Genomic DNA, 24,133 nt, shown 5'->3' with positions numbered 1-24,133 from the left:
GAACCAGACATTCTGGAATGCGAAGTCAAGTGGGCCTTAGGAAGCATCATTACGAACAAAGCTAGTGGAGGTGATGGAATTCCAGTGGAGCTATTTCAAATTCTAAAATATGATGCTGTGAAAGTGCTGCACTCAACATGCCAGCAAATTTGGAAAACTCAGCAGTGGCCACAGGACTGGAAAAGGCATTTTCATTCCAATCCCAAAGAAAAGCAATGTCAAAGAATGTTCAAACTACTGCACAATTGCACCCATCTCACACGCTAGCAAAGTAATGCTCAAAATTCTTCAAGTGAGGCTTCAACAGTACAAGAATCAAGAACTTCCAGATGTTCAAGCTGGTTTTAGAAAAGGCAGAGGAACCAGAGATCAAATTGCCAACATCTGCTGGATCATCAAAAAAGCAAGAGAGTTCCAGAAAAACATCTATTTCTGCTTTATTGACTACGCCAAAGCCTTTGACTGTGTGGATCCAACAAACTGTGGAAAACTCTTCAAGAGATGGGAATACCAGACCACCTGACCTGCCTCCTGAGAAATCTGTACACAGGTCAAGAAGGAACAGTTAAAACTGGACATGGAACAACAGACTGGTTCCAAATTGGGAAAAGAGTACATCAAGGCTGTATACTATCACCCCGCTTATTTAACTTCTATGCAGAGTACATCTGGAGAAGGCAATGGCACCCCACTCTAGTACTTTGTCTGGAAAATCCCATGGATGCAGGAGCCTGGTAAGCTGAAGTCCATGGGGTCGCTAAGAGTCGGACACGACTGAGTGACTTCACTTTCACTTTTCACTTTCATGCATTGGTGAAGGAAATGGCAACCCACTCCAGTGTTCTTGCCTGGAGAATCCCAGGGACGGGGGAGCCTGGTGGCTGCCGTCTATGGGGTCACACAGAGTTGGACATGACTGAACTGACTTAGCAGCAGCAGAGTACATCATGTGAAATGGCGGGCTGGATGAAGCACAAGCTGGAACCAAGATTTCTGGGAAAAATATCAATAACCTCAGGTATGCTGATGACACCACCCTTATGGCAGAAAGCAAATAAGATCTAAAGAGTCTCTTGATGAAAGTGAAAGAGGAGAGTAAAAAGTTGGCTTAAAACTCAACATTCAGAAAACTAAGATCATAGCATCATGGCAAATAGATGGGGAAACAATAGAAACTGTGAGAGACTATTTTCTTAGGCTCCAAAATCACTGCAGATGGTGACTGCAGCCATTAAATTAAAAGATGCTTGCTCCTTGGGAAAAAAGCTATGACCAACCTAGACACTATATTAAAAAGCAGAGACATTATTTTGCTGACCAAGGTCCATCTAGTCAAAGCTACATTTTCCAATAGTCATGTATGGATGTGAGAGTTGGACTACAAAGAAAGCTGAGCGCTGAAGAATTGATGCTTTTGAACTGTGGTGTTGAAGACTCTTGAGAGTCCCTTGGACTGCAAGGGGATCAAAGCAGTCAATCCTAAAGGAAAGTAGTCAATCCCAAAGGAAATTAGTCCTGAATATTCACTGGAAGGACTGAAGCTGAAGCTGAAGCTTCGGTACTTTGAGTACTTGATGTGAAGGGCTGACTCATTAGAAAAGACCCTGATGCTGGGAAAGACTGAAGGCAGGAAGAGAAGGGGACGACAGAGGATGAGATGGTTGGATGGCATCACTGACTCGATGCATATGAGTTTGAGCAAGATCTGGGAGTTGGTGATGGACAGGGAAGCCTGGTGTGCTGCAGTCCATGGGGTTGCAAAGAGTCAGACACAACTGAACTGACTGAACTGAGGGGTTTACAAGTGCCTTGCTGTATAATTGATTAGTGTCTCAGTTTTTTGTTGTTGTTGTTGCTTTTTTGGCCATGCCTGGCAGCATGTAGGATCATGGGTCCCCAAACTTGGATGGAACCTGGCCCCCTGCAATAGAAGCGTGGAGTCTTAACCACTGGACCACCAAGAAAGTCCCTAGTGTCTCAGTTTTAATGAGGCAGCTGTAGCCCTGGAAGATGACTTGCCAAGATCCAATCCAAGGCTTTGCTACATGCTTTCATCACCACTTTATAATGGTAGCCCTCAACAAGGAGGGTGTATGTGTGAGTTTGGTGGAAACTGCCTAGACCTGCCATCATTAGCACCTTGTCTACTCTTGTGGCTGTTTCCTGTAGAGCCAAGCAACACGAGAGGCAGGTTAGGGGCTGGTGGGAAAAAGAATGGGTCACTACTACTGCTAGTTCCTGCATACAGGGGGCCCATCTGAAGAGACACTGCCAAGAAAAGAGTCATGGGCAATGGAGATATAGTCTCTTGGAGGATGGGCACTTTTGTTTCAGAAGTTGATTTCTTGATTAACTCCTTTCCCTCTTCCTCACCTAACATACAGAATGAAGAATGATATACTCATGAAATAGAAATTTAAAACACCAGTTGACCCTAAAGCCTGAAGCAGGTATGGGCCTGAGAATGGAGTGGGAGGGTAGAGCGCTACATCAGAAGTTTAATGTACTTCCTTTGGAACTATTAGGCCAGATCTGTCTTGTTAGTGATTACTGGCCCTAAACTGCTTGGTTATACTTAAGTTCTTGGTTAACCGCTTGGTTATACTTAATTTCAGCTGTTTGGGCCACAGAGGCTTTTCCTTGTTATAGTTAATATCTTATAATCTTATGAGATGATTCTTAGTTAGTTGGGAGGGACTCCCCTAGATGCTGATGGTGTCCCCACCTGCAGAAAAGGGACCTTAAAGAAACAGGCCCACTTCCATCTTTACTCCCATTATCAGTATCAGCTTCCTGCTTACTTGATTCAGGAACTGGCTGAGAAGTCCACCTTTCTGGGGTTTCAGGGAAGACCTTATATAACTGCTTGATGTATCCATTGAGATTTTCCAGGAGAATTTGGTCTCTCTTTGCACCAATCTGGTGGACGATCTGAACTTCATCTGTGAACAGATAAAGAAATAATGAGTCCTTAGAACCCCCTCCTCCTCTCTTCCTGGGTTTTTGGTCACCAGGATCAGACCGAATTTCCTTTTATTTCCCCCAAAAAATTCCATTTAAAAAACCAAATCAAATACAAAATGATCTAATTTCATATGAAGTTTTAAAATGCTAAATAAAAATTATTGCATGTTGATATATACATGGATGGCAAACTATAAGTAAAGCAAGGTAGTGGGTATGCCTGGTTAATGGGGACGATGGAGAAAGGATTCAGCAAGAAGCACACAGGAGACCCAGTTTCCTTTTGCCCTACTCTAGCCTCTGGTACTCACGGCTACTGTGCTTCGGGGACATCCCTTGAAGGTGACTGTTGCTTGGAAGTATGAGCTGGTGGCCTCAAAATGGCCCAGAAACCAAGTCAGAACCTAACTTACAGGTATTGTCCCCTGTGAAAAGCTAGACACTAATGAAGATTTCCCTAATTCATCTCTCAGCAGTCATAAATACCTTCATCTGAATAATTTTGTTAAATACTTTAAGAAGACTTTCAGTTGAAAGCAGTTTAGGAACAAGATGGGGGTAGGGAAGAAGAAACAACTTGGAGCATGTGGGCCTAGACTGTGTATCCCGGAAGCCCAGGCATCTAAAAGCTAGTGGGACAGATGGGGAAGCTGGTGGGCACTGCGTGAGAAGCACTATATAGTTCCCATCTCTTTGAAGAGCATTTTAGTTGATATTGTTTTACAAATAAGGTACATGAGGCTCACAGGGATTATAATTTGCTGAAGGTTAGGAGGAGGGGGCTAAGCCAGGATTTAAACTCAGATCTCCAAAGTCTAGGATTTTTCTTTGAACACAGCACCTCAGTGGGGGAATAATCTCAGTGAGAGAAGGGATAAGGGTGTGCAGAGAAGAGGTAGGTTGTTCCCAAAGCCACATCTTGCTTGCTCTGCCATCCTACCCTCCACTACCTCCTCAGTAAGCATGAGGGGAAGAAGAAGAAGCATAAGAGATGGGGAAGAAGAAGTCCCGTCCCCATTGGATACCTACTCCCTATCCCCACCGTCCATCCCCCTACCCCCTGCCCAAAACCTTCCCATGTTAGTTAACCAGGAGATGTTCCCATGAACACCTGGTTCATCCAGGGCCTCTCATCCACATCCATGACGCCTCCAGCTCCCTGCTACCTTCCACCTCCCTGCTCCATGTCCCCTCAGCCCCGACTACAGGACCCCAGCTCCATTACCGAAATAAATCTCCTGTTCAAAGGTGTTGTCTGTGGAGTAAGCAAACTTTCCAGCTCGGGGATTCACCTGTCGAACGTGGCTCTGGCTTGGGGGCTTGTAGAGGCTCCCCTTTTCATCTATTTCCTCAGCCGTCTTATTCATGCCAGGCATGGTTTCAGCTATCTGCACTTGCGGCAAGTAATTTGGCAGTCTTGGAAGGATTGAGAGGGGGAGAAAGGGAGGACAGGTAGCTTTAAAATCGGTGCCCTTAGAGGGTGCCTGGACTTGGGGAAGGGAGCCCACCTCCTCCATGACCTCACTTTATCTCTCATGTGTGGTTGTTCAGTGGACAGACTGTAAGCTCTTTAAAGGATAGGTCCCAGCTGTCTCATTTACGTTGTATTCCCAGCACTTCGCAGAGTGCCTGGAAAGTAGTGGGAGTGCAATGTGTATTTGTGCAATAAATGAAGGAATAAATATTGCCACTTATTTTTTTTTTTTTTTTGGCCACTTATTTTTTAGCTCACTTCTAGGAATCAGGGCTGTTACAGCTCCAGTCTTCCTTCTAGTTATAAATGAAAAGGAAGCCACGTGAGAAATGCATAGCAATCCTCCTCTTCTCTCAGCTTGTTTAGTTCTCCATCCTGCTGCCAGTCAGTTTTTGAGTGAGTGACACACTGGCTCCTTATTCAGAGTAAGGTGGGACCAAACCTCAGAACCACGAGGTCTCTGCCTTCCTCACTCTCACCACGGACACATTTCTAGGAGCCCCTGGTTAGTACCTGGAACAGCAGAATGGCTCTGCTGGGAAAGGCTAAGAATTCCTTCCTTTAAAGGCAGTGGTACTCAACTGGGAGCAGTTTGTCCTTCAGAGGGACATGTGTCAACATCTGGGGACATCTTTGGTCGTCACAGGGAGAGAGTGCTACTGGCTTCCAGTAGGATGCTGCCAAACATCCTACAGTGCACAGGGCCGCTGCCCCCAACACAGAATTATCCAACCCGGGATACCAAGAGGGCCGAGGTTGAGAAATCTTACTTTGTGGAAGTCTTAGTAGATTGGTGGTGGAAAACACAAGAGATTAATGGGAGAGTTCTGCAATGTGGAATGCGAGCCCACCTGGGAGTCCTTGAAGGGGAACCAGGGATTCTCAAAGGCATGCCCGAGGCCCTGGCTAGCCTACCGATAATAGACGGGAAGCAGCAGCTCTGGCTTCTTTTCCTCCTGGGTGGGCAGGACGACACTTCGACCCTCAAATTCTGCCGTCTCTTCTTCCTCCAGCTGTTTCAAGAGGTCCAGGTCACTGGAGGAAGTGAGCTCGTCGCGGATATGGCTCCAGTCGTACTGTTGGCGCAAGAAGCTCTGCCACTTACTGGTGGACACCCCTGGCCTTGGAGGACGCTTGTTCTGGATCCATCGGGCAGTGCGCTTGTTCAGCTTTTCCAGCACCACGGCCTCCCAGGCTCTGGCCTCCTTCTCAGGAGGCGGAAGCCAGGTTTCCCTCTCCTCCAGGTTCACTTCTGGAGCAAGTGACAGGTCCAGCATGTCCAGCTCCCCACTTGGATGAAGACTGAGGGGGCTAGATGCCTCCTGGCCTGCACTAGCTGGCTTTGACTTCTTCAGTTTTGTAAGATTGGCATAGCTTTCTGTCTTCATAGCCTGGGAGGTGACCTTTGTTGGGGGACCTGGAGAATCCGAGACCTTGAGGCAGATGGGCTTCTTCTCAGGCCGGGCCTTCCTGACCTGGCGAGGCTGAATGATGCCACTGGCGTCGTAGAGATGGTCAAAGCTGTACTGGCTGTAAGGGACGCTGGGCAGCCCTCGCTGCCACACCACCTCCTGAGAAAACGTCAGGTTTGCACTGGCCTTGTTCAGGTATTTGTTCTTGAGGTGTGCACAGTGCTGTGGGCTGAAGTGGAAGACTGGAGGCACACCGGAAACGGAGGCACATTCCTTTTTGTTTCTTGGTTTTACATTGGAGAAAATCATGCCCCATCCCAGCCGTGGGAGGAGTGACTGAGGGAAACGGTGTGGAAGAATGGTCTTTCCCTTTTCCGTTCTAGTCATTGTTTCCCAGCAAATGCCTCCTTCCAGGCTGTCTGGTCCAGAAGAGGGCCTGGGGGCATGACCAGGCATCTGTTAAGGGGACGGGAGGAACTGATAAGAGCTCTAGGTCAGTAGAAGTTGGTGGCCCATAGCAGTCAGTAAGAAAAGACTTGGAGAAGAGATGAGGGAGCAGGGAGAAGCCCTGTGAGTTAGAAAGACAAAAGAAAGAGTTGCTGCAACAATCAAAATATTCCTTGTGTCAGGCCTTTGCTTCTGGTTCTCACATTTGTCCCAAAGCTCAGCCCCTCATCTCCTGAGAGATTATTACCTTTTAACAGTATCTCATGCTTCCAGTTTTCCCCCAAACATGGCTTTATCCCTGTTCAAAAAACTTACAGTGCAAAGTTCAGACAACATAGCCTGGCATTCAGGGCTCTCCTTGAGTATGACCTGTTTATGACCTTGTCCTGACATAACCTCTCCTCCTGACTCTTTAGCTCTTCTCTGAGTGTCCATCACAAGTCCGTCACAGAAGGATACATCCTTCTGTGTCCTGTACATGAAATTCTGTCCATTCTTCCAGGACAGCTCAGTTCCTGCCTACTCTGTAATTCTTTGTTGACCTATCCAGGCCTCCATGTCACACAAATTTACAAACCTCACCTAGTCCATTTCAGTTATTTTAACTTTTACCCTGTGACACCTTGTGCCATTAAGTATTTGACTCCTTAACAGCACCATAAGGACAGTATCTCCAGTCTGCTCTTTCAGTATCACCCAGTACTTTTCCATATTGCTACACTGTCTTCACTGTTAAAATGTTTTACAGCTGCAGAATGTTTTATCAAGGAGATAAATCACCTTAGCTCTTGACTATTGGGCAAGCTGTTTCTGGGTTTTAGCTAGCAAGGAAAATTCTATAGAGGACAAATGCCTGATGCTCGTGCTTTTTTTTTTTTTAAAGAAATGTTCCTTCTGAAGCACTTCCTTAGCCTAATAACGATAATTGATAGCTATAGAGTACTTTGCTAAGAGCTTTACACCAGGTTGATATTATGGTCTTTATTGCTTGTGGGAAGAAGCTGAGGCTCAGAGGGGTTGGTAAATTACTTCAGATCACACTGGCCATAAATAGAAGAGTCAGACTTTACAGTCAGCTAACAGATCCAACCTCAGAGCACTTAACTCTGTGCCACACTGGCTTTGGCCCATGCTCAACTCCACTCCCCACCATGGCACTGTGTTGGCCTTGCCATTTTCAGGGGCAGGTAGGGCCTCCCCACCCAACATGTAATCATGAAAGTGAGATCATTTTCCTGTCATGCTGAGTGCCAACTCCTGCCTTTCCTGCCCTGTGCACAGGGTACCCTTTAGCCTAGATCTGACTCCTCTCTCTTCCCTTCACAACACCCAGAAATAGTACCTGCTGTTTTTAGGGCTTGATTTATCCCACTGTCTTTGTATTAAATCTGACCTTTTGGTGAGTTTCTTTTTGTGAAGGGCTAGCTTTGACATAGTTGTCACTAGGTCAGAATTAATAACCTAACTTAAACTAAGTCACACATGATTAATGTGATGTCCCTCCCTGAGTGTTTGAGCATAAGATTAAATTTAGTTGCTTCATCTCTTCACAATCACAAAGGCCACATAGCCACAGGGCACTGAGTATTTTTTAAAGTCAGATTAAAAAAAAATTAGGGCAAGGCTAAAGCGTGTTCACAAGGCGGTATTTTTCTTTGCACAGTGTCTGTTCTGCCTGGTGGAAAATGAACTGCTTAGATGAAAACAGTATTAGTGCACTTCTGCCTTTTGTACTGCCTAATACAACATCTCATCATTCTTAACCTATCAATGTGTTTGTATCTTGCTTCTAAGTCAGGGGGCATTTTGAGCCCAAACACTTGCAAAACTGAATGAGGACTGGTTTTGCCCCAATATGGAATGATTTGGGGTGTCCCCAGATATAAGCCCTTTAGCCTGTGACATATACAATCTTTGGTCACAATGTTATCATCCCAGAAAGAACACGATATTATCATTATCAGTTATTATAAATTCTCAAGGAATAGTTACCATCATCTAAGATGATGGCTTGTTGAAAAAGAAGGAAACACATGTGGACATGTCTTTGTAAAGGAATTGGGACAGGACAAAATGTTCTAAGATTTGGTCAAAAGAGGTTTGTCAGGCAGATTCTGCAACTCCCAGCCAGGTTACTCGTGGCAAATGATTTAATAACCCTGGTTTGCCTTGTTGTTCAGTCGCTCAGTCATGTCCTCCTTTTTGGGACCCCATGGACTGCAGCACGCCAGGCCTCTCTGTCCTTTACCATCTCCCAGAGCTTGCTCAAACTCATGTCCATTGAGTCAGTGATGCCATCCAACTATCTCGTCTTCTAAGGTTTGCCTGAGTTTACCAATCTGAAAATAGAGTCTGACACCTGTTCTAATTTAGTGTTGATATGAAGGTAAAAATTAGGGGAACATGTATGAAAGTTCTTTGCAAGCTGCAAAGTATTACGTAACTGAGAGAAACTGTTATTATTGATTTAGAACATAGAGTACTATCCTTTAGAAGGCAAGTCTCTGGGACCCCACAGTTAGATGCACTGGGCATTAAAGGAAAAGTTTAGGAATACTAGGGCTCTAGGTAGTTAAGAGGGGGAAAAAAAGACCTACAAATGGAGTTTGGAAGCTCCATATTATCCAAACTTAAATGTTACCTGGACCAACACGGAGGCAGGGTCCCCTCCCAACAAATAGACCTTAAGAAGCAAAAGCAGAGTAGCAGGTCCCAGGTGCTTTTGTGCGAGGACAGCATAAAAAACTGAATAAATGGCATCATACAATTACTCAAACCTGGCATGACTGCAGACCAAGGCCCTGTAATCTGGTAAACAGCAACCACCATCATCATCTCTTGCACTTCTAGGAAGCTGACTGGATAGGCAGGAGTGGGGCTAGAAGGTTTATGCCTCCAGTTAAAACCTGATAGAAGAATCCAGACTCAAAATGGGTGCTGAGAGGTTCCAAATTTAGTTCCATTCTTCTTTTCATCTTTCCAGTCCTGTACCCTCACCCCCTGGTCTAGCCTTTATTCTGCAGAAATAGTTGAAGTAGGCTAATTAATGCATGCTAAAAGGAATAACTGAGCTTCCCTAGTGGCTCACTGCTGATGCTGGAGACACGTGTTTAATCCCGGATCTGGAAGATCCCCTGGAGAAGGAAATGGCAACCCACTCCAGTATTCTTGCCTGGAGAATTCCATGGACAAGCAGAGCTGGGCAGACGACAGTCCATGGGGTCGCAAAGAGTTGGATATGACTGAGCAACTAAACAGCAACAAAAAGAATAATATCTTGTTTTTTACCTCTGTTACTAAAGCAGTAGAAACTGCCACAGAAGGAAATGCTATAAGCCGTAGCACCATATCTTCTGAGAGTTTTAAAAAAGTAGTACACTCTCATTTCCACCTCCAGATTCTGAAGTTCTGAGGTAGGGCCCAAGAGGGGACACTCAGCTTCTGGGACAGTGCTTGTTAGATATGGCTAAAAGACTTTCTGCATCAAGATCACCTGAGGAGTTCATTAAAATGCAGACTCCTGTGTCCCACACTCTAGAATATTAACTCAGGAGGCTGCAAGTGAAGCCTAGAAATCTGCATTTTAACAACATCTCAGAGGTTTTTATACACATTAAATTTAGAGAAACTATAGCTCCAGGAGGTATCAATGGGATTTATGAAAGAAGCTTAGTTAGTGAGAAGAGTGGGATCAGGGAACACTTAACCAGGCTTACTTCAAATACCCTCTCTCTGCTGCCTCTTTCTTAACAGAAAGTTCCTTACATTTCCCCCCTTTTTTTTTTTTTTTTTCGGCTGTGCTGCATGGCTTACAGGATCTTAGTTCCCCAACCAGGGACTGAACCCCAGCCATGGCAGTGAAAGTGCCAAGTCCTAATGACTAAACCAAGAGGGTTGTCTCATAAGATTATTGTGGAAACTCTGGCACAGAGCCAATCCGTCACAACTGTTTTATTAATCGATGCCAAAACTGAGGTCCAGAGAGAAGACATGTAACTAAGATCACAGTACTAGTTAGTACCTAGCAAAACTGACACTTTTACACCTAATCCAAAATCTTTTCAACTACTTCTGACTGCTTCTCATAATTTATCTGATGCTAATAAGCTCCTTTCACATACTGACGAAGCAGCAGCAGTATTTTGAAATTACCTTCAAAGTGGCTTCCCACACACAATCTTCAACAGGAAATAAGGTTTTGCCATCTTAAACCTGACTTAGTTTTAGATTCCAAAGCTGCTTATATTGGTTACTAGGCAACCACCTCTTTAGGATTCCACAAGTCTACACACAGAACCTACAGGTTCAACCAGGAGTATCTTCAGCTATTTATTAAATTTCTTTCTTTGTAAATTGAGCTTTGGGAAATTATACTGTACTCACTGATCGGTGGCAAAATGGATTTCTCGGTCCTCCTTTGAAAAATAATGTCTAGGTCTATGCAGCTCAATATTATCCCCTCCACATCGGTTCAAAAGTCCTACTGAGAAAGAGACAAAGCAGGGGAACACATGAACACCCAGCTCTGGCATGCTTCAGACCAGCAGCCTAATGAAACAAATGGTAAAGCAGAATGAGTGTCTTTGGGGCCTTTCCCATTCTCTTTCTATTCTGCTCCTGTTTAATCTCCTTCCTTCACACAGTTCAGTTCCATCTCCTCTGCTTCCCAAATTCTGGCTGGGTTATCAGCCAATAACTGCCGAGGACCAGCCCCGGCTGATCCAGGGTATTCGAAGGAGAGACGGCCTAGGCGACTATTTATATGCTAATTAGAGATATAGAGAACAATAGAATGAGGATAGCTCAGTAGGAAAATTCAGTGGAGAAAAGAAGCTGAGTAGCTTGGTTTACGCGGGAGACCAATAAAACTTCAAGACAAGAAGTTTGCACCACTTACGTAGGCCGCAGGCGCCCTCTCGAATAGCGGAAGGTGTCTCACCCTAGACTCCTTCTCGAGTGGGTCTTAGAAGCCCAGGCATAATTAGTAAGCGTGGTGGGTTCCGCGCTCCAGATGGAGACTCAGCTGGAAGTTAAAGGGAAGAATGACATGGGGAGACCAAGCGCTGGTGAACAAGGCCCATAGCTTTATTTTTAACAGGGGCTTTTATACCCCTAAGTTACACATAGAGGATAATAGGGGATGCAAAGTCAGCAGTCTTTGATTCTTATCAAAAACCAAGGTTTCTTTCCTGCAAATTTATCGTATACAAATGGTTTAGGTGATTTACATCATCTTCTGGCCAGAAGGCCTACTAACATTTATGACTCTTGACAAGGACTTATCAACAAAGACTTATTTTCTCTAAGAGTAATTATTTTAAGGTTTGGCACCATCTTCCAAAGATAAAATTGCATTCCTATAGGGCGGATGTGTAATGGGCTTACAACAAAGAAAGAATTTATTACCTTAAGGGTCTAAAGTTACTAACACCAAGGCCACTACTTATTTTTTCTATATACCAACTATTAATTAATACACATTCAAGGATACAATTCAGGGGATGTGAAAACTTGGCAACAAGCATTGACTCATCAATGAAATCCTTTACTAGTTTATTCTGACAGTTTTTAACTCTCTGAGAGGCTCTAATCTATTTGAATATCTTAAGCTTCCCGTGCCTCTGGAGACTAGGAGACTGTAAACAATCGTATGCATAGCTGCAGGAGTCCGGGTAAACTTGTCAGGCGAGTTAGAGAGCCATCTGAGGGGTTTGGATTTAAACACTCCTAATTGCCCAGGAACTTTATTAATTGGAGCTGTAAGTTAACTCTTTGACAGAGAGAGAGAGAGATGGTGGTAGGGGACAGCCCCCAGTAAAGTCAGAGGTGAGAGCACAAAGCAATATAGTAGGCAGACTCTGGTTTTTTGGGGGAAAATGCTCGAGAATATCCGGGGGGACTCCTGAGGCTCGATCCCGCCTTTGCGTATGCCGAGCCTCCTTCCTCATGACCTTTGTCACGAGTGGAATGCCTCACCGGCTCCCCGCAAATAACACTGTTTTTACAAGGAGATTCTTCAAGTCCTATATTTTTAATAATAAAATTCCAGGCCTACAGAATACTGGTCTTCAGGATTCCCCTTGTGAAAAGAATTTGTCCTTAGAGTAAAGAAAATTTTTGGCCATCAAGTTCTGCCCAGTTGACCTGGGGCAGTGCTATTCAAGTGATCACCTTCTCTTGCTGACCAACCTGAGCACTGACTTTAGTGCCACAACTCAATTTGTGCTCAGACACTGGCACCCTCACAAAAGAGTGAATGGATGTGTTCCCTGAGATGAAACGACTGAAAGAATTTTTAAAATTAAGTATTAAAACCCTGGTCAAGTTTTCTCAAAAAATTAAAATACCCATGTGATCCAGCAATTCCACCTCTTGAGTATATACCCCAAAAATTGAAAGCAGAGGCTCATACAGACGTTTGCACACCCATGTTCATAGTATATTTACAACAGCCGAAAGGTGGAAGCAACCCAAACGTCCATCAGTGGATGGATGGATAACCAAAATGTGGTATACATATATAATAGAATATTATTCAGCCTTCAAAAGGAATAAAATACAGAAATACGCTACATATATGGACGAACCTGGAAGACATCATGTAAAGTGAAATAAGCCAGACACAAAAGGACAAATACTTTACGATTCCACTTATCTAAGAGGTGCTTAGACCAGTCAAATCATAGCTACAGAAAGTGGAATGGTGATTTCCAGGGGCTGTGGTGGAGAAGGAGGAATGATGAGTTAATAGGTATAGAATTTCAGTTTAGGAGATGAAAAAGGAGATAGTGTTAAGGCTGCACAACAATGTGAACACACTCAGGTAACTGTGCATTTTAAAATGGTAAATTTTATCTTTGTATATTACCACAGTGGGAAAAAAAAAACCTGTTTAATTATAAAAGCCGTGTGTGAAATTCCGCACAAAGAAGAAAATTAAAACTACCCATATGGGACTTCTCTGGTGGTCCAGTGGTAAGACTCTCCTCTCCCAATGCAGGGTGCCTGCGTTCAGTCCCTTGTCAGGAAACTAGATCCCATGTGCTGCAACTAAAACCCAATTCAGCCAAATAAATAAGTACTAAAAAAAACTACCCATAATACCCCAAAGCCTAACAGTTTAGGGTAGTTTTCTACTAGTCTTTTTTTTAAAAAATGTTTTAATATATATAATGTCTACAAAGTGTTCTCTACCTGCTTTCAATGTCATGAAAAATTTCTCCTCATATTCTATATTATTTTTAATGGCTACATCTCTTCTGTTATATGACTGCATCACAATTAAACTGACTAAACCAAATTTATATTGTTATTTTCTTTTTCCTCTATTAAAACAATGATATGGTAAGTATTGTTATAGCCAAATATTTACATTTATAAATGTGTGAAATGTCCAGAGGTGGAATTGTGAATCAGAGAATGTATCCTTTAAATATTTTTAATTAGGTTGCTCTGAAAAGATCATACCAGTATATGCATCCACCAATAGTATATGAGTCTCTGTTTCTCACATCTTCTCAACTAGAACATCATGTGAGAAGCAAAGAATGATGGTTCAGATGGAATTGGACTGCAAAGGTATAAATCTCAGAATTTCCACTTTCTAGCTGTGTGACCTTCAGCAAATCAGTTCATTTCTCTGGGGACTTAATTTGCTCATAAGTTTCTTGTTTCTGAGACTCTTGTGCACAAAATATACTGCGAAGTATCCTACAGAACTATTACAAAAGTAATTAGAGCAAACGGGAGTTGTGAATATTTGAAACTAGGCAAAAAGTCTTGTCTGGGAAGTTCATGGAGGTGGCTTTTATTAGGAACAGAGGCAAACAGGTTTTGTGACCTTGAAGCTTATACAACTTCCAAGTTTTCTCTAATAGAAAGCATGTACATTCATGAATGCAAAATCAGGTAGGAGACCTTAGAAGGGGTCTGCAGTTAAATTTCCTAAAAAATTCACCACTGGATGGAATCGACAGCTTAAGAAAAAGTGGGAAAAGGTGAGAAGTCCAGGGTGAGAGGGAGATAATGCTTCCCTAAAAGGAGCAACATGAGACTCAAGAAAACAAAATAACAACTATCACCTCATTGGGCTATTTTTACACTCATATCTCATTTGAAAAGACCCTGATACTGGGAAAGATTGAGGGCAGGGGGAGAAGGGGACGACAGAGGATGAGATGGTTGGATGGCATCACCGACTCAATGGACATGAGTTTGAGTAGTCCGGGAGTTGGTGATGGACAGGGAGGCCTGGCCTGCTGCAGTCCATGGGGTCGCAAAGAGTTGGACATGACTGAGCGACTGAACTGAACTGAAGGAATGAAAGTAAGATCACACAGCTAGTAAGACACCAGGCCCGTTAGTTGTGGAATGGTGTGGAAAAATAAGTATATACACAAATAATATACAAGCAAAACACCATAGTGTTTTTGTTGTTCAGTCTATGTTGCACCATAGATTTGTTGTTGTTCAGTCGCTCATTCATGTCTGACTGAGTTAAGTGCCAGGTGCCTGCAAGGGCAACACTCGTACAGCCCACGCAGCCCAAGCCAAACAGCTCCCGAGACGCAGAGCTAGGGAATTCTTTCGCGGCATAAAGTTCCTGTGAGTCTGTTTTCGGTCTTGCTTTCAAATGCAGGCCACTGATTGGCACGACTCCGAGGCCCTCCAAACGACACAGCAGCCGCTCCGCCGCATTGGGCGCTTAGCCTGCCAATAAGCAGGCTTCCGCTAGAGAATCTCTGCTACTGCTGCTGCTAAGTCGCTTCAGTCGTGTCCGACTCTGTGCGACCCCATAGACCGGCAGCCCACCAGGCTCCCGCGTCCCTCGGATTCTCCAGGCAAGAACACTGGAGTGGGTTGCCATTTCCTTCTCCAATGCATGAAAGTGAAAAGTGAAAGTGAAGTCGCTCGGTCGTGTCCGACTCTTAGCGACCCCATGGACTGCAGCCTACCAGGCTCCTCCATCCATGGGATTTTCCAGGCAAGAGTACTGGAGTGGGGTGCCATCGCCTTCTCCAATCTCTAACCTGTTTCTAACTTTCTTCACAGCCGTCTTCAGTTGATTCCAAATCTGAAGAAGGCGCAAAATGGTGGCCTCCTCTCAGGCTCTCCTGAGGCACTTTGGATTCTGCCGATGGGGCCCGACGCCCTGGGTGCAGTTGGCAGGATCTCTAAAGCTGAGAACTGGTAACCCAGTCTCTTGGACCACTGTTCGGTTGGTGACGACCGTGACGCTGGAGCCGGCCGGCCGCTGCCGCTGGGACGAGCCCGTGCGCATCATTGTGCGCGGCCTGGCGCCTGGGCAGCCGGTCACGCTGCGCGCGTCCCTGCGCGACGAGAAAGGCGCGCTCTTCAGGGCCCACGCGCGCTACTGCGCCGACGCCGCCGGCCTGCTGGACCTGGAGCGCGCGCCCGCGCTGGGCGGCAGCTTCACGGGGCTCGAGCCCATGGGGCTCTTCTGGGCTATGGAGCCCGAGAAGCCTTTGCTGCGCCTGGTGAAGCGGGACGTGCAGACGCCCTTCGCCGTGGAGCTGGAGGTGCTCGACAACCACGAACCCCGGGTCGGAAGGCTCCTGGGCCGGGTGGTGCACGAGCGTGACTTCCTGGCGCCCGGAGTGCGGCGCGAGCCGGTGCGCGCGGGCCGGGTGCGCGCCACGCTCTTCCTGCCACCAGGTGAGCCTCCAGCTTCCTTGTTAATCTATCTTTGTGAGAGAGGAAGGTAATAAGTAGGTAGCTCATAACATTCGGAAGGTCCGTGGGGCCTGAAACAGGATCGGACCCGAGACAGGACTGGACCGTAAGGCTGGCTGGGAAGGTGATTCGCTCCAAAACAGAGGTCAGGGAAATGACATCTCAAGGAAAGGGAAGACAGTTGTAATGGGAGAAAACAACAACAACTATAGGCAGTTTCCAGTTTTTAACATTTTCTTTCTAAAATTTCTCAATTTTGGAACGTTGCTTCTAACTTCCATGGTATATTAAGATTTAAGAAAATTAGCGTGAAGGATGCAAAGAAAAAGACCAGCTGGAAAGACCAGATGGAAAAGACCAGCTGGGAAGGATTGAAGGCAAAAGAAGGAGGCAGCAGAGGATGGGATGGTTAGATAGCGTCACCCACTAAATGGATATGAAGTTGAGCGAACTCCGGGATACGGTGGGTTTCCCAGGTGGCGCTAGTGGTAAAGAGCATGCCTGCCAATGCAGGAGCCTGAGAGATGCGGGTTTGATTCCTGGGTTGGGAAGATCCCCTGGAGGAGGTCATGGCAGTCATCTTGCCTGGAGAATTCCCATGGACAGAGGAGCCTGGCGGGCTACAGTCCATGGGGTCACAAAGAGCCAGACACGCTTAACAACCAAACAACAAAAACAGCATGAAGGAGGGTCTCTTGCTATCCACTGGAGATCTTCTGAACTATCAGTTAATTTTACCATTTCATAAAAAGCAGCTGGCTAATGAAAAAGTAAAAAAAAAAAAACTTATCCTCATTAGGAATGAAGGAAATGCAAAATAAGACTACACACTACATTAAACATTCTCAAAATTTAGAGGTCTAACATTACCAGTGTTTGACCAATATGTGGAAGAAAAGGAACTCGCATATACTGCTAAAAAAGAAACACAGCTATTCATCTACTCTTTCTTAAATCTTAATATACTGTGAAAGTTAGAAGCAAAGCTGTAAAACTGAAAAACATTAGGAAGAAAAATTTAAGGTTCAAGAATCTGCCTGCCAATGCAGGAGACATGGGTTTGACCCCTAGTTTGGGAAGATCCCACGTGCTGCAGAGCAACTGCGCCTGTGCACCACAACTATTGAGCCTGTGCTGTAGAGACTGGGAACTACAACTACTGAGCCCTGGCGCCACTACTACTGAAGCCCACACACTGTAGAGTCATGCTCAGCAACGAGAAGGCGCTGAAATGAGAAGCCCTCGCACCACAGCCAGAGAGGAGCCCTGGCTCGCCGCAACTAGAGAAAAGTTGGAGCAGAAACAAAGGCCCAGCCTAGTCAATAAATAAAATTATATATATAAAAAATAAAGTACTTGCCTTATAATTATTCCTTAAAATTTGTAATTACAAATTTTTTATGTAAATAGTGAAAAGGTGAAATAACTAGAATTATACACAGTAGGTAGCTTTTTGGGCCCAGCATAACACATTTGAGATTCATTCTTCTTGCTCCAGATGTTGGTAGCTCCTTCTTCTTGTGTCTTAGAAGTTTCCCATTAAATAGATGTGCCAGTTTGTTATTTCATTTGCCTTTTGGAGGATATTTGAGTTCCAAGACTTTGGAGTCACTGCAAACACGCATCTAAGTTTTTGTGTGACCACAAATTTTCATTTTTCCTGGGCAAATACCTGGAAGTGAGATTGCTGGGTTATAACCTAAGTTATGTTTGACTATATAAAGTATGTTTAACTCTATAAGAAATTGCTCAGTTTTTCCCCAAAGTGATGTATCAATGTGTATCCCCACTGTTGCCCTTAAAAATAAAAGGTAGTTACTTGGCTAGTAAAAAATGGGTTAATTTGGAAATAACAGAGAATTACAATTTGAGATAAGCAAGACAGGACAAAAACCATAGGCAAACCCAACAAGCCAAGAAGAGGAAAGTTATTTAATAGAGAAAAAGGAGGAAGGTGGGAGGAGTTGTTTTGAACAAAAGTCCATTGGCAAAAAGTGACAGTTTAGGGTGATAGTGGTTTCTCACTGGCTGAGTTCTTGGGATAGTCAGTTTCTTGGAAGGGATGCAATGTACATCTTTTTTTGTTGGGACCTGTGACTGATGATTCTTTCCTGTTAATGATTCTTCTGTTGTGATTTGTAATCGACAATCCTTCCTAAAATTGATGTGGCGTGGTACTGCTGAGAGCTCCCTTTCTGTCCTCCAGATCCATTGTGAGGTTCCCCTTCACTAATTTTCACACTACCAGCAATGTGTAAAGCATCCAGTTGTTCCACATCCTCACTAGCATTTGGCATTGTCAGTTTGGGAGGGGGTGCAGGAGAGGGCAGTGATTTTGCTGTTTCCATTGTCTGTAACTAGTTTTTAAAAATATTTATTTCACTACATTAGATCTTAGTTGCAGCACATGGGATCTTCATTGCATCATTCGGGATCTTTCCTTAAGGTGCGTGGACTCTCTAGTTGTGGCTCTTGGGCTCAGTACTTGCAGTACATGGGCTCAGTAGTTGTGGTGCAGGGGCTTACTTGCTCCTCAGCATGTGTGATCATAGTTCCTTGACCCATGATGGAACCCTGTCCCCTGCATGCAAGGCAGATTCTTCGCCACTGCACCACCAGGGAAGTCCCATCTGTAACTTATTTTTTAATTCTTTTTGTTTTTGTTTTATTGGTTGTACTGGGTCTTCCCTGCTGGTTTGTTGCTTTCTCTAGTTGCGTTCAGCGGGGGCTACCCTTCGTTGAGGTGCTCGGACTTCTCCTTGTGGAGGCTTCTCTTGTGGAGCACGAGCTCGAGGGTGCTTGGGCTTCAGTAGTTGCCGCACTCGGGCTTAGTAGTTGTAGCGGCATGCAGGCTTTAGGGTAGGAAGACTTCGGTAGTTGCAGCACTCGGGCCCTAGGGGGCAGGCTTAGTAGCTGTAGCACAGGGGCTTAGCCGCTCTGCAGCCTGTGAGATCTTCCTGGACCAGGGATGGAACCAGCATTGGCACTGGCAGGCGGATTCTTATCCACTATACCACCAGGGAAGTCCTGTAACTGATTTTTACTCACAAAAATAGTACATGCTCTTTGAAAAGCTCTGTGCGGCTTTGAGGCACTGGGTATAGAGGGGAATGTGGGTTTAGCCACATTCTGTGCCACAGTCTGGACCTTTGAAGACCTGAGTTGTTTAGCATTTCTGATTGTCAACAGAAAACTCTGACAACTCCAAATAGGCAAAAATGGCTTTTGCCACCACTGAAAAGAGTTTCAAGTATCGTTTAGTTTTGTGTTTTGTTTCTTTCCAAGAACCCGGGCCCTTTCCTGGGATTGTGGACATTTTGGGAGCTGGAGGTGGCCTTCTGGAATATCGAGCTAGTCTGCTGGCTGGGAAGGGTTTTGCTGTGATGGCGCTGGCTTATTATAACTATGAAGACCTCCCCAAGGGCCTGGAGAACCTCCACCTGGAGTACTTTGAAGAAGCTGTGAACTACCTGCTTAATCACCCTCAGGTTGGAACTTCTCTAGTTTCATGTTCTACATATCAGTTCTCCTTCTCTGAAAGGCTCTTGGTTTTCATAGAACTTGACCAAATTCTTGACAACCATTCCCTGCCCCCAACCCACACTACCTTTCATAGTCACTTTCCCCAGAGAGTTTCCATGCGATTAGATATTACTGCTAGATTTCCTGCTGGTAAAGTTGTCCTGGTTGAAATTATGGAATTTTATATTCCAGTATTTTGTAGTATTTCATTACAAGCCCAGACACATTGAGAACCCTGGGTTTGACCCAGGAAGTTGAGGAAAAGGGGAAGGAAATCACTGTCTCCAGTTTAAATATTTGTGTTTAACAAACCTCTCCTTAGTGTGCCCATCTGAGAGCACAGTATTCAGTTTTAAAGAGGTACCTGGTGGCAAAGAACCTGGCTAGTAGGAAATAGAGGTTTAGGATATCAGAGGAATAGAAGATGAACCTTGCTTATTTTATAATTCAATCCATCTTCAAGATGAATAGAACCACTTGAGCTCTTAGAAAAGGTGGCGGGGTGTAGTGGAATCCGCACAATATGTTTGATAGAGAAAAGTTAAATTTGAGATTTAATTTTGCCACTTAACTAGCTTTATGACCTTGGGGCCTGTTTCTTCCTCTCAAAAACTGAGATGACAATAATATCTCATTTCCAGTGTTTTTATGAGAAATGAATGGTTGAAATCAGTTAAGGGTGCTCTTGTAAACCAAACCAAAAAAAAAAAGACTGCTGTTCAAAGGCTAATCAAAAGGCCATTTATAACAGAAGTGTTTGGTGATTGACAAGAGTAGTGCTTATGGAATAGGGCAAATTACCCTGGAGAGGACTGAGTAGTGAATGAAGAAATAAAATAACTACAAAGATTCCCACAAGTTTTGCTGTGAAGGGAGTAGAAACTAGGTCAGAGTGGATTTGAGGTCAAGGGACTGTTAAAATGCAAGAGGTACTAGAGCTAAAATTTACCTAGAGTTAAAATGTAAGAGGTACACTGATGGGGATGAGCCAGTAGAGAAGAAAGTTACAAAGGAAAGAGAGGAAGTCATTGCAGGAGCAAAGTCACTGAGGATGAGAGTAGATGAGATCCCAAGGACAAGCAGAGGGATGGCCTTGGAGAAGAAGAGAGCTACTTAGGAAACAGGAGGGAAGCAGTGAGCTTGCTTCATGTGGAACTAAGCACACTTGGAAGGGGAAATGAGGACAAGTTCCTACCTGATAGCTTCTATTTTCTCCATAAAGTAGGATGGGATGAAAGTGATGGGGAATAAGGGTTAAAGGGGCTTACAAAGGGAGGAGACAAGGTGAAACGGTCTTTAAGAGAAGTGGAAAGCAAACATCAGTGATGCGTGGCAGGACTAAGGGGCAGCATGGATGTTTATTGGAAATTTGTGGTCATGACATGAACATAAGTTGTGTCACCACAAGCGGTGTTTTTTTTCTGTAGCAGTGTTCATTTGCACAAATGCAGGCCCTGAGGATGTGAATTATAAGTGCACTTAACTGAGGTTAGAACTTTTTCAAGCAAGTATGACCAATTAAAGTAGTTAACAGTGTTTGCAGGAGAGTAAAAATAATGATGAAGCTTGAAATCTAAGCTGGATGAGGTGGGAAGTGAGAACATGAGAGAGGTACTGATGGTGAAGAAATGGTGGTCAGGGTCTCAAAGAGATAGCAGTGGGCACTACTAGAATGGCTAAACTGGAGGTAAATAGGAGGGTGATTAAAGAGTAGAATGCTTGAAGCTGAGATCTTGGAGATGATATACTTACTGATGACTCAGTTTAGGTTATGACAATGAGAGTATGTATCTTCGGTGGGAGAGAGAAAAAGATCACTGGAAGTTTGGAGGTCAAGGGACTATGAGGCCAAAGTATTCAGTTGTCCTCCACTTGGTTGTTGAAGACACCAGGATTGGTGATGGAGAGATTGTGGAAAGCAAGTACAGAGGAAGGATAGGCCAGTATCCTAAGGCTGCAGACCTTGATAACTGGGAGAGCCCAGATTCAGGCACAGTTCCCCGACTCTCAAGTCCAGACACTACTGGCCACACTGCACTGTTCATGGACTCATTCTCCTTTTCCCTTTGACCTTTTCTCAGGTGAAGGGTCCAGGAGTTGGGCTGCTTGGGATTTCAAAAGGAGGCGAGCTCTGCCTCTCCATGGCTTCCTTCCTGAAGGGCATCTCTGCGGCCGTCATAATCAACGGCTCTGTGCACAATGTCTGGGGAACCTTACACTACAAAGGTGAGACTCTGCCGCCTGTGGGTTTCAACCAAAATCGAATCAAGATGACCAAAGATGGCTTTGTAGACATTGTGGAAGTCCTGAACAGCCCTTTGGAAGGACCTGACCAGAAGAGCTTCATTCCTGTGGAAAGGGCTGAATGCCCCTTCCTGTTTCTTGTGGGTCAGGATGACCGCAACTGGAAGAGTGAGTTCTATGCTAACGAGGCCTCTAAACGCTTGCAGGCCCATGGGAAGGCAAAACCCCAGGTCATCTGTTACCCAGGCACGGGGCACTACATTGAGCCTCCTTACTTCCCCCTGTGCCCGGCTTCCCTGCACACCTTTGTGGGCACTCCTGTCATCTGGGGAGGGGAGCCCAGGGCTCATGCCAGGGCCCAGGTAGATGCGTGGCAGCAGCTCCAGACTTTCTTCCATAAACACCTGCGTGGGGAAAAGGGGAGAATTCCAGCCAAGCTGTGATCTTTTATGCTAATCTATCCTGGGAACAGCTGCCACAATGAGTGTATATGTGTAGTTTTTTTTCTATAATTACATTTTCCCCCTTCAATATTAAAGTGAACTCATTGAGAATTTTTCAAGATTTTTATAAATTCCATACTTTTTCACTTGTTTGGGAAGAGAATGATTTCTACAGAGACACCACAGCAGGTGGAGAAAGCATGCCCTTTAATACCTAACAACACATAACTGACAAGGCTTTAGTTCTGAAACGAAGAATAATACCTGGTGTACAATTGCTGCTCAGTAGTTTCTTGAATCAGTTATACTTGAATTTGTATAATTTGTTAATAAGTGATTTTGCTATATATGTATATAAATCATATAAAATATCAAAAATATTATCAGACTGAGTGTCTCCTTTAAGAATGAAAGTGAACATTTTAGCTGTAAATTACTAGCTAGATTACTACTTAGTAGTAGTTTTTCTTCTGTCCCACTGTGAGGCAGGTGTCATCTCCATTTTACAGATGAAGAAACCAAGACTCAGAAAAATTTTTGCATGGTACTTGTAGAGCTGGGACTCAGTCTCCCCACATCCAGTTTCTTCTCTCTTTGTTAAGCTCATCCATGCTTTCTGCAGGGTAACAACCCCAGCCACAGGGAAAGGAAGTGGCTCTTCTTTCTTCTACCTAAGTTTTCAGTGGATTTCCTGAACTTGTAGTGTGAGGGTAGGGGTGGTTTCAGGGCACTAATGTTGAAAGTGTAGATCTGGAACCATGTTTAAACTGTGGCTTTAACCTAGTGGTATAGATTTGCAGGAGCTGACAGGCAACTCAAAATGCCTACACCCCTTCCCTTGTTTGTTAACAATATGTGTGTGATTTGCCCTCCCCCTTCCTCTTTCCTATCTTTATATCTCTCTTTCCACCACTTTCTGTAAATAGCATGTTCCATGACAATTGAAGAAATCTCTAGTTAACCAAGCTGGAGAATCCAGCTTCTCTAGAAATTCTGGGGCTGACATGAGTGATGAAAAGCAAAAGCATCAGAGACTTGGCAGCTAATGAATGACCAAGTCAAATCTGTAGACCATGTGTTTCAAATGACACAAAGATGGCTTCCTCTTCAAATTATTTTGCAATGGAGGAGGTAAGAAAAGGGGGAATAGAGATGCCACAGGCATGTCTTATGTAGGGGACCAGTGAAACTACCAACTATTGAGTAGAAAATTAGAAAAGAATTCAGAGAGATATGGCTTCTGATATGTGTCTTAACTGATAGGATTTCTTTAGTTTTTCTGAATCTAAAGTAATAAAAATTCCTAGGAAACTTGGAAAATAGAGACGGTTATTCAGTAGAAAAGGAGTTCCATACAATCTGTTTACTAGCAGATAGTGCACTTTGGGGAGAAGGCAGTGGCACCCCACTCCAGTACTCTTGCCTGGAAAATCCCATGGACGGAGGAGCCTGGTAGGCTGCAGACCACGGGGTCGCTAAGAGTCAGACACAACTGAGAGACTTCACTTTCACTTTCATGCATTGGAGAAGGAAATGGCAACCCACTCCAGTGTTCTTGTCTGGAGAATCCCAGGGATGGTGGAGCCTGGTGGACTGCCGTCTATGGGGTGGCACAGAGTCGGACACGACTGAAGTGACTTAGCAGCAGCAGTGCACTTTGGAAAACTCAGTAGTGGCCACAGAACTTGAAAAGGTCAGTTTTCCTTCCAATCCCAAAGAAAGGCAATGCCAAAGAATGTTCAGACTACCACACAATTGCACTTATCTCACATGCTGGCAAAGTAATGCTCAAAATTCTCCAAGCTAGGCTTCAACTGTATGTGAACCAAGAAATTCCAGATGTTCAAGCTGGATTTAGAAAAGGCAGAGGAACCAGAGATCAAATTGCCAACATCCACTGGATCATAGATAAAGCAAGTAGAATTCCAGAAAAA

At 44.4% G+C, this 24,133-nt stretch overlaps 2 protein-coding genes across 2 annotated transcripts in view; one reads left to right on the top strand and one right to left on the bottom strand.

Moving 5' to 3' along the window:
• Nucleotides 1–10,670, bottom strand: part of HEATR4 (HEAT repeat containing 4) — a 43,392-nt gene extending 32,722 nt beyond the window's left edge. Inside the window, exons 1-3 of the mRNA XM_014477585.2 lie at nt 5,354–10,670; nt 4,190–4,380; nt 2,802–2,942 (exon numbers count right to left, since the gene is read on the bottom strand). Of these exons, the coding sequence (XP_014333071.1) occupies nt 2,802–2,942; nt 4,190–4,380; nt 5,354–6,306 (1,285 nt within the window). The 5' untranslated portion in view covers nt 6,307–10,670. The remainder of the gene's footprint in view (nt 1–2,801; nt 2,943–4,189; nt 4,381–5,353) is intronic.
• A 4,716-nt stretch (nt 10,671–15,386) lies between these two features.
• Nucleotides 15,387–24,133, top strand: LOC102286944 (acyl-coenzyme A thioesterase 1). The gene is made up of 3 exons (XM_070377565.1): nt 15,387–15,972; nt 19,276–19,478; nt 21,594–24,133. The coding sequence occupies exons 1-3, from the start codon at nt 15,387–15,389 to the stop codon at nt 22,197–22,199; spliced, it is 1,395 nt and encodes a 464-aa protein (XP_070233666.1). The 3' UTR covers nt 22,200–24,133.

This window comes from Bos mutus, chromosome 10, assembly GCF_027580195.1.
Source record: "Bos mutus isolate GX-2022 chromosome 10, NWIPB_WYAK_1.1, whole genome shotgun sequence".
Taxonomy (NCBI): domain Eukaryota; kingdom Metazoa; phylum Chordata; class Mammalia; order Artiodactyla; family Bovidae; genus Bos; species Bos mutus.
The sequence above is the reverse complement of the archived record's forward strand: the minus strand, read 5'-3'. Positions and strand labels throughout refer to the sequence as shown.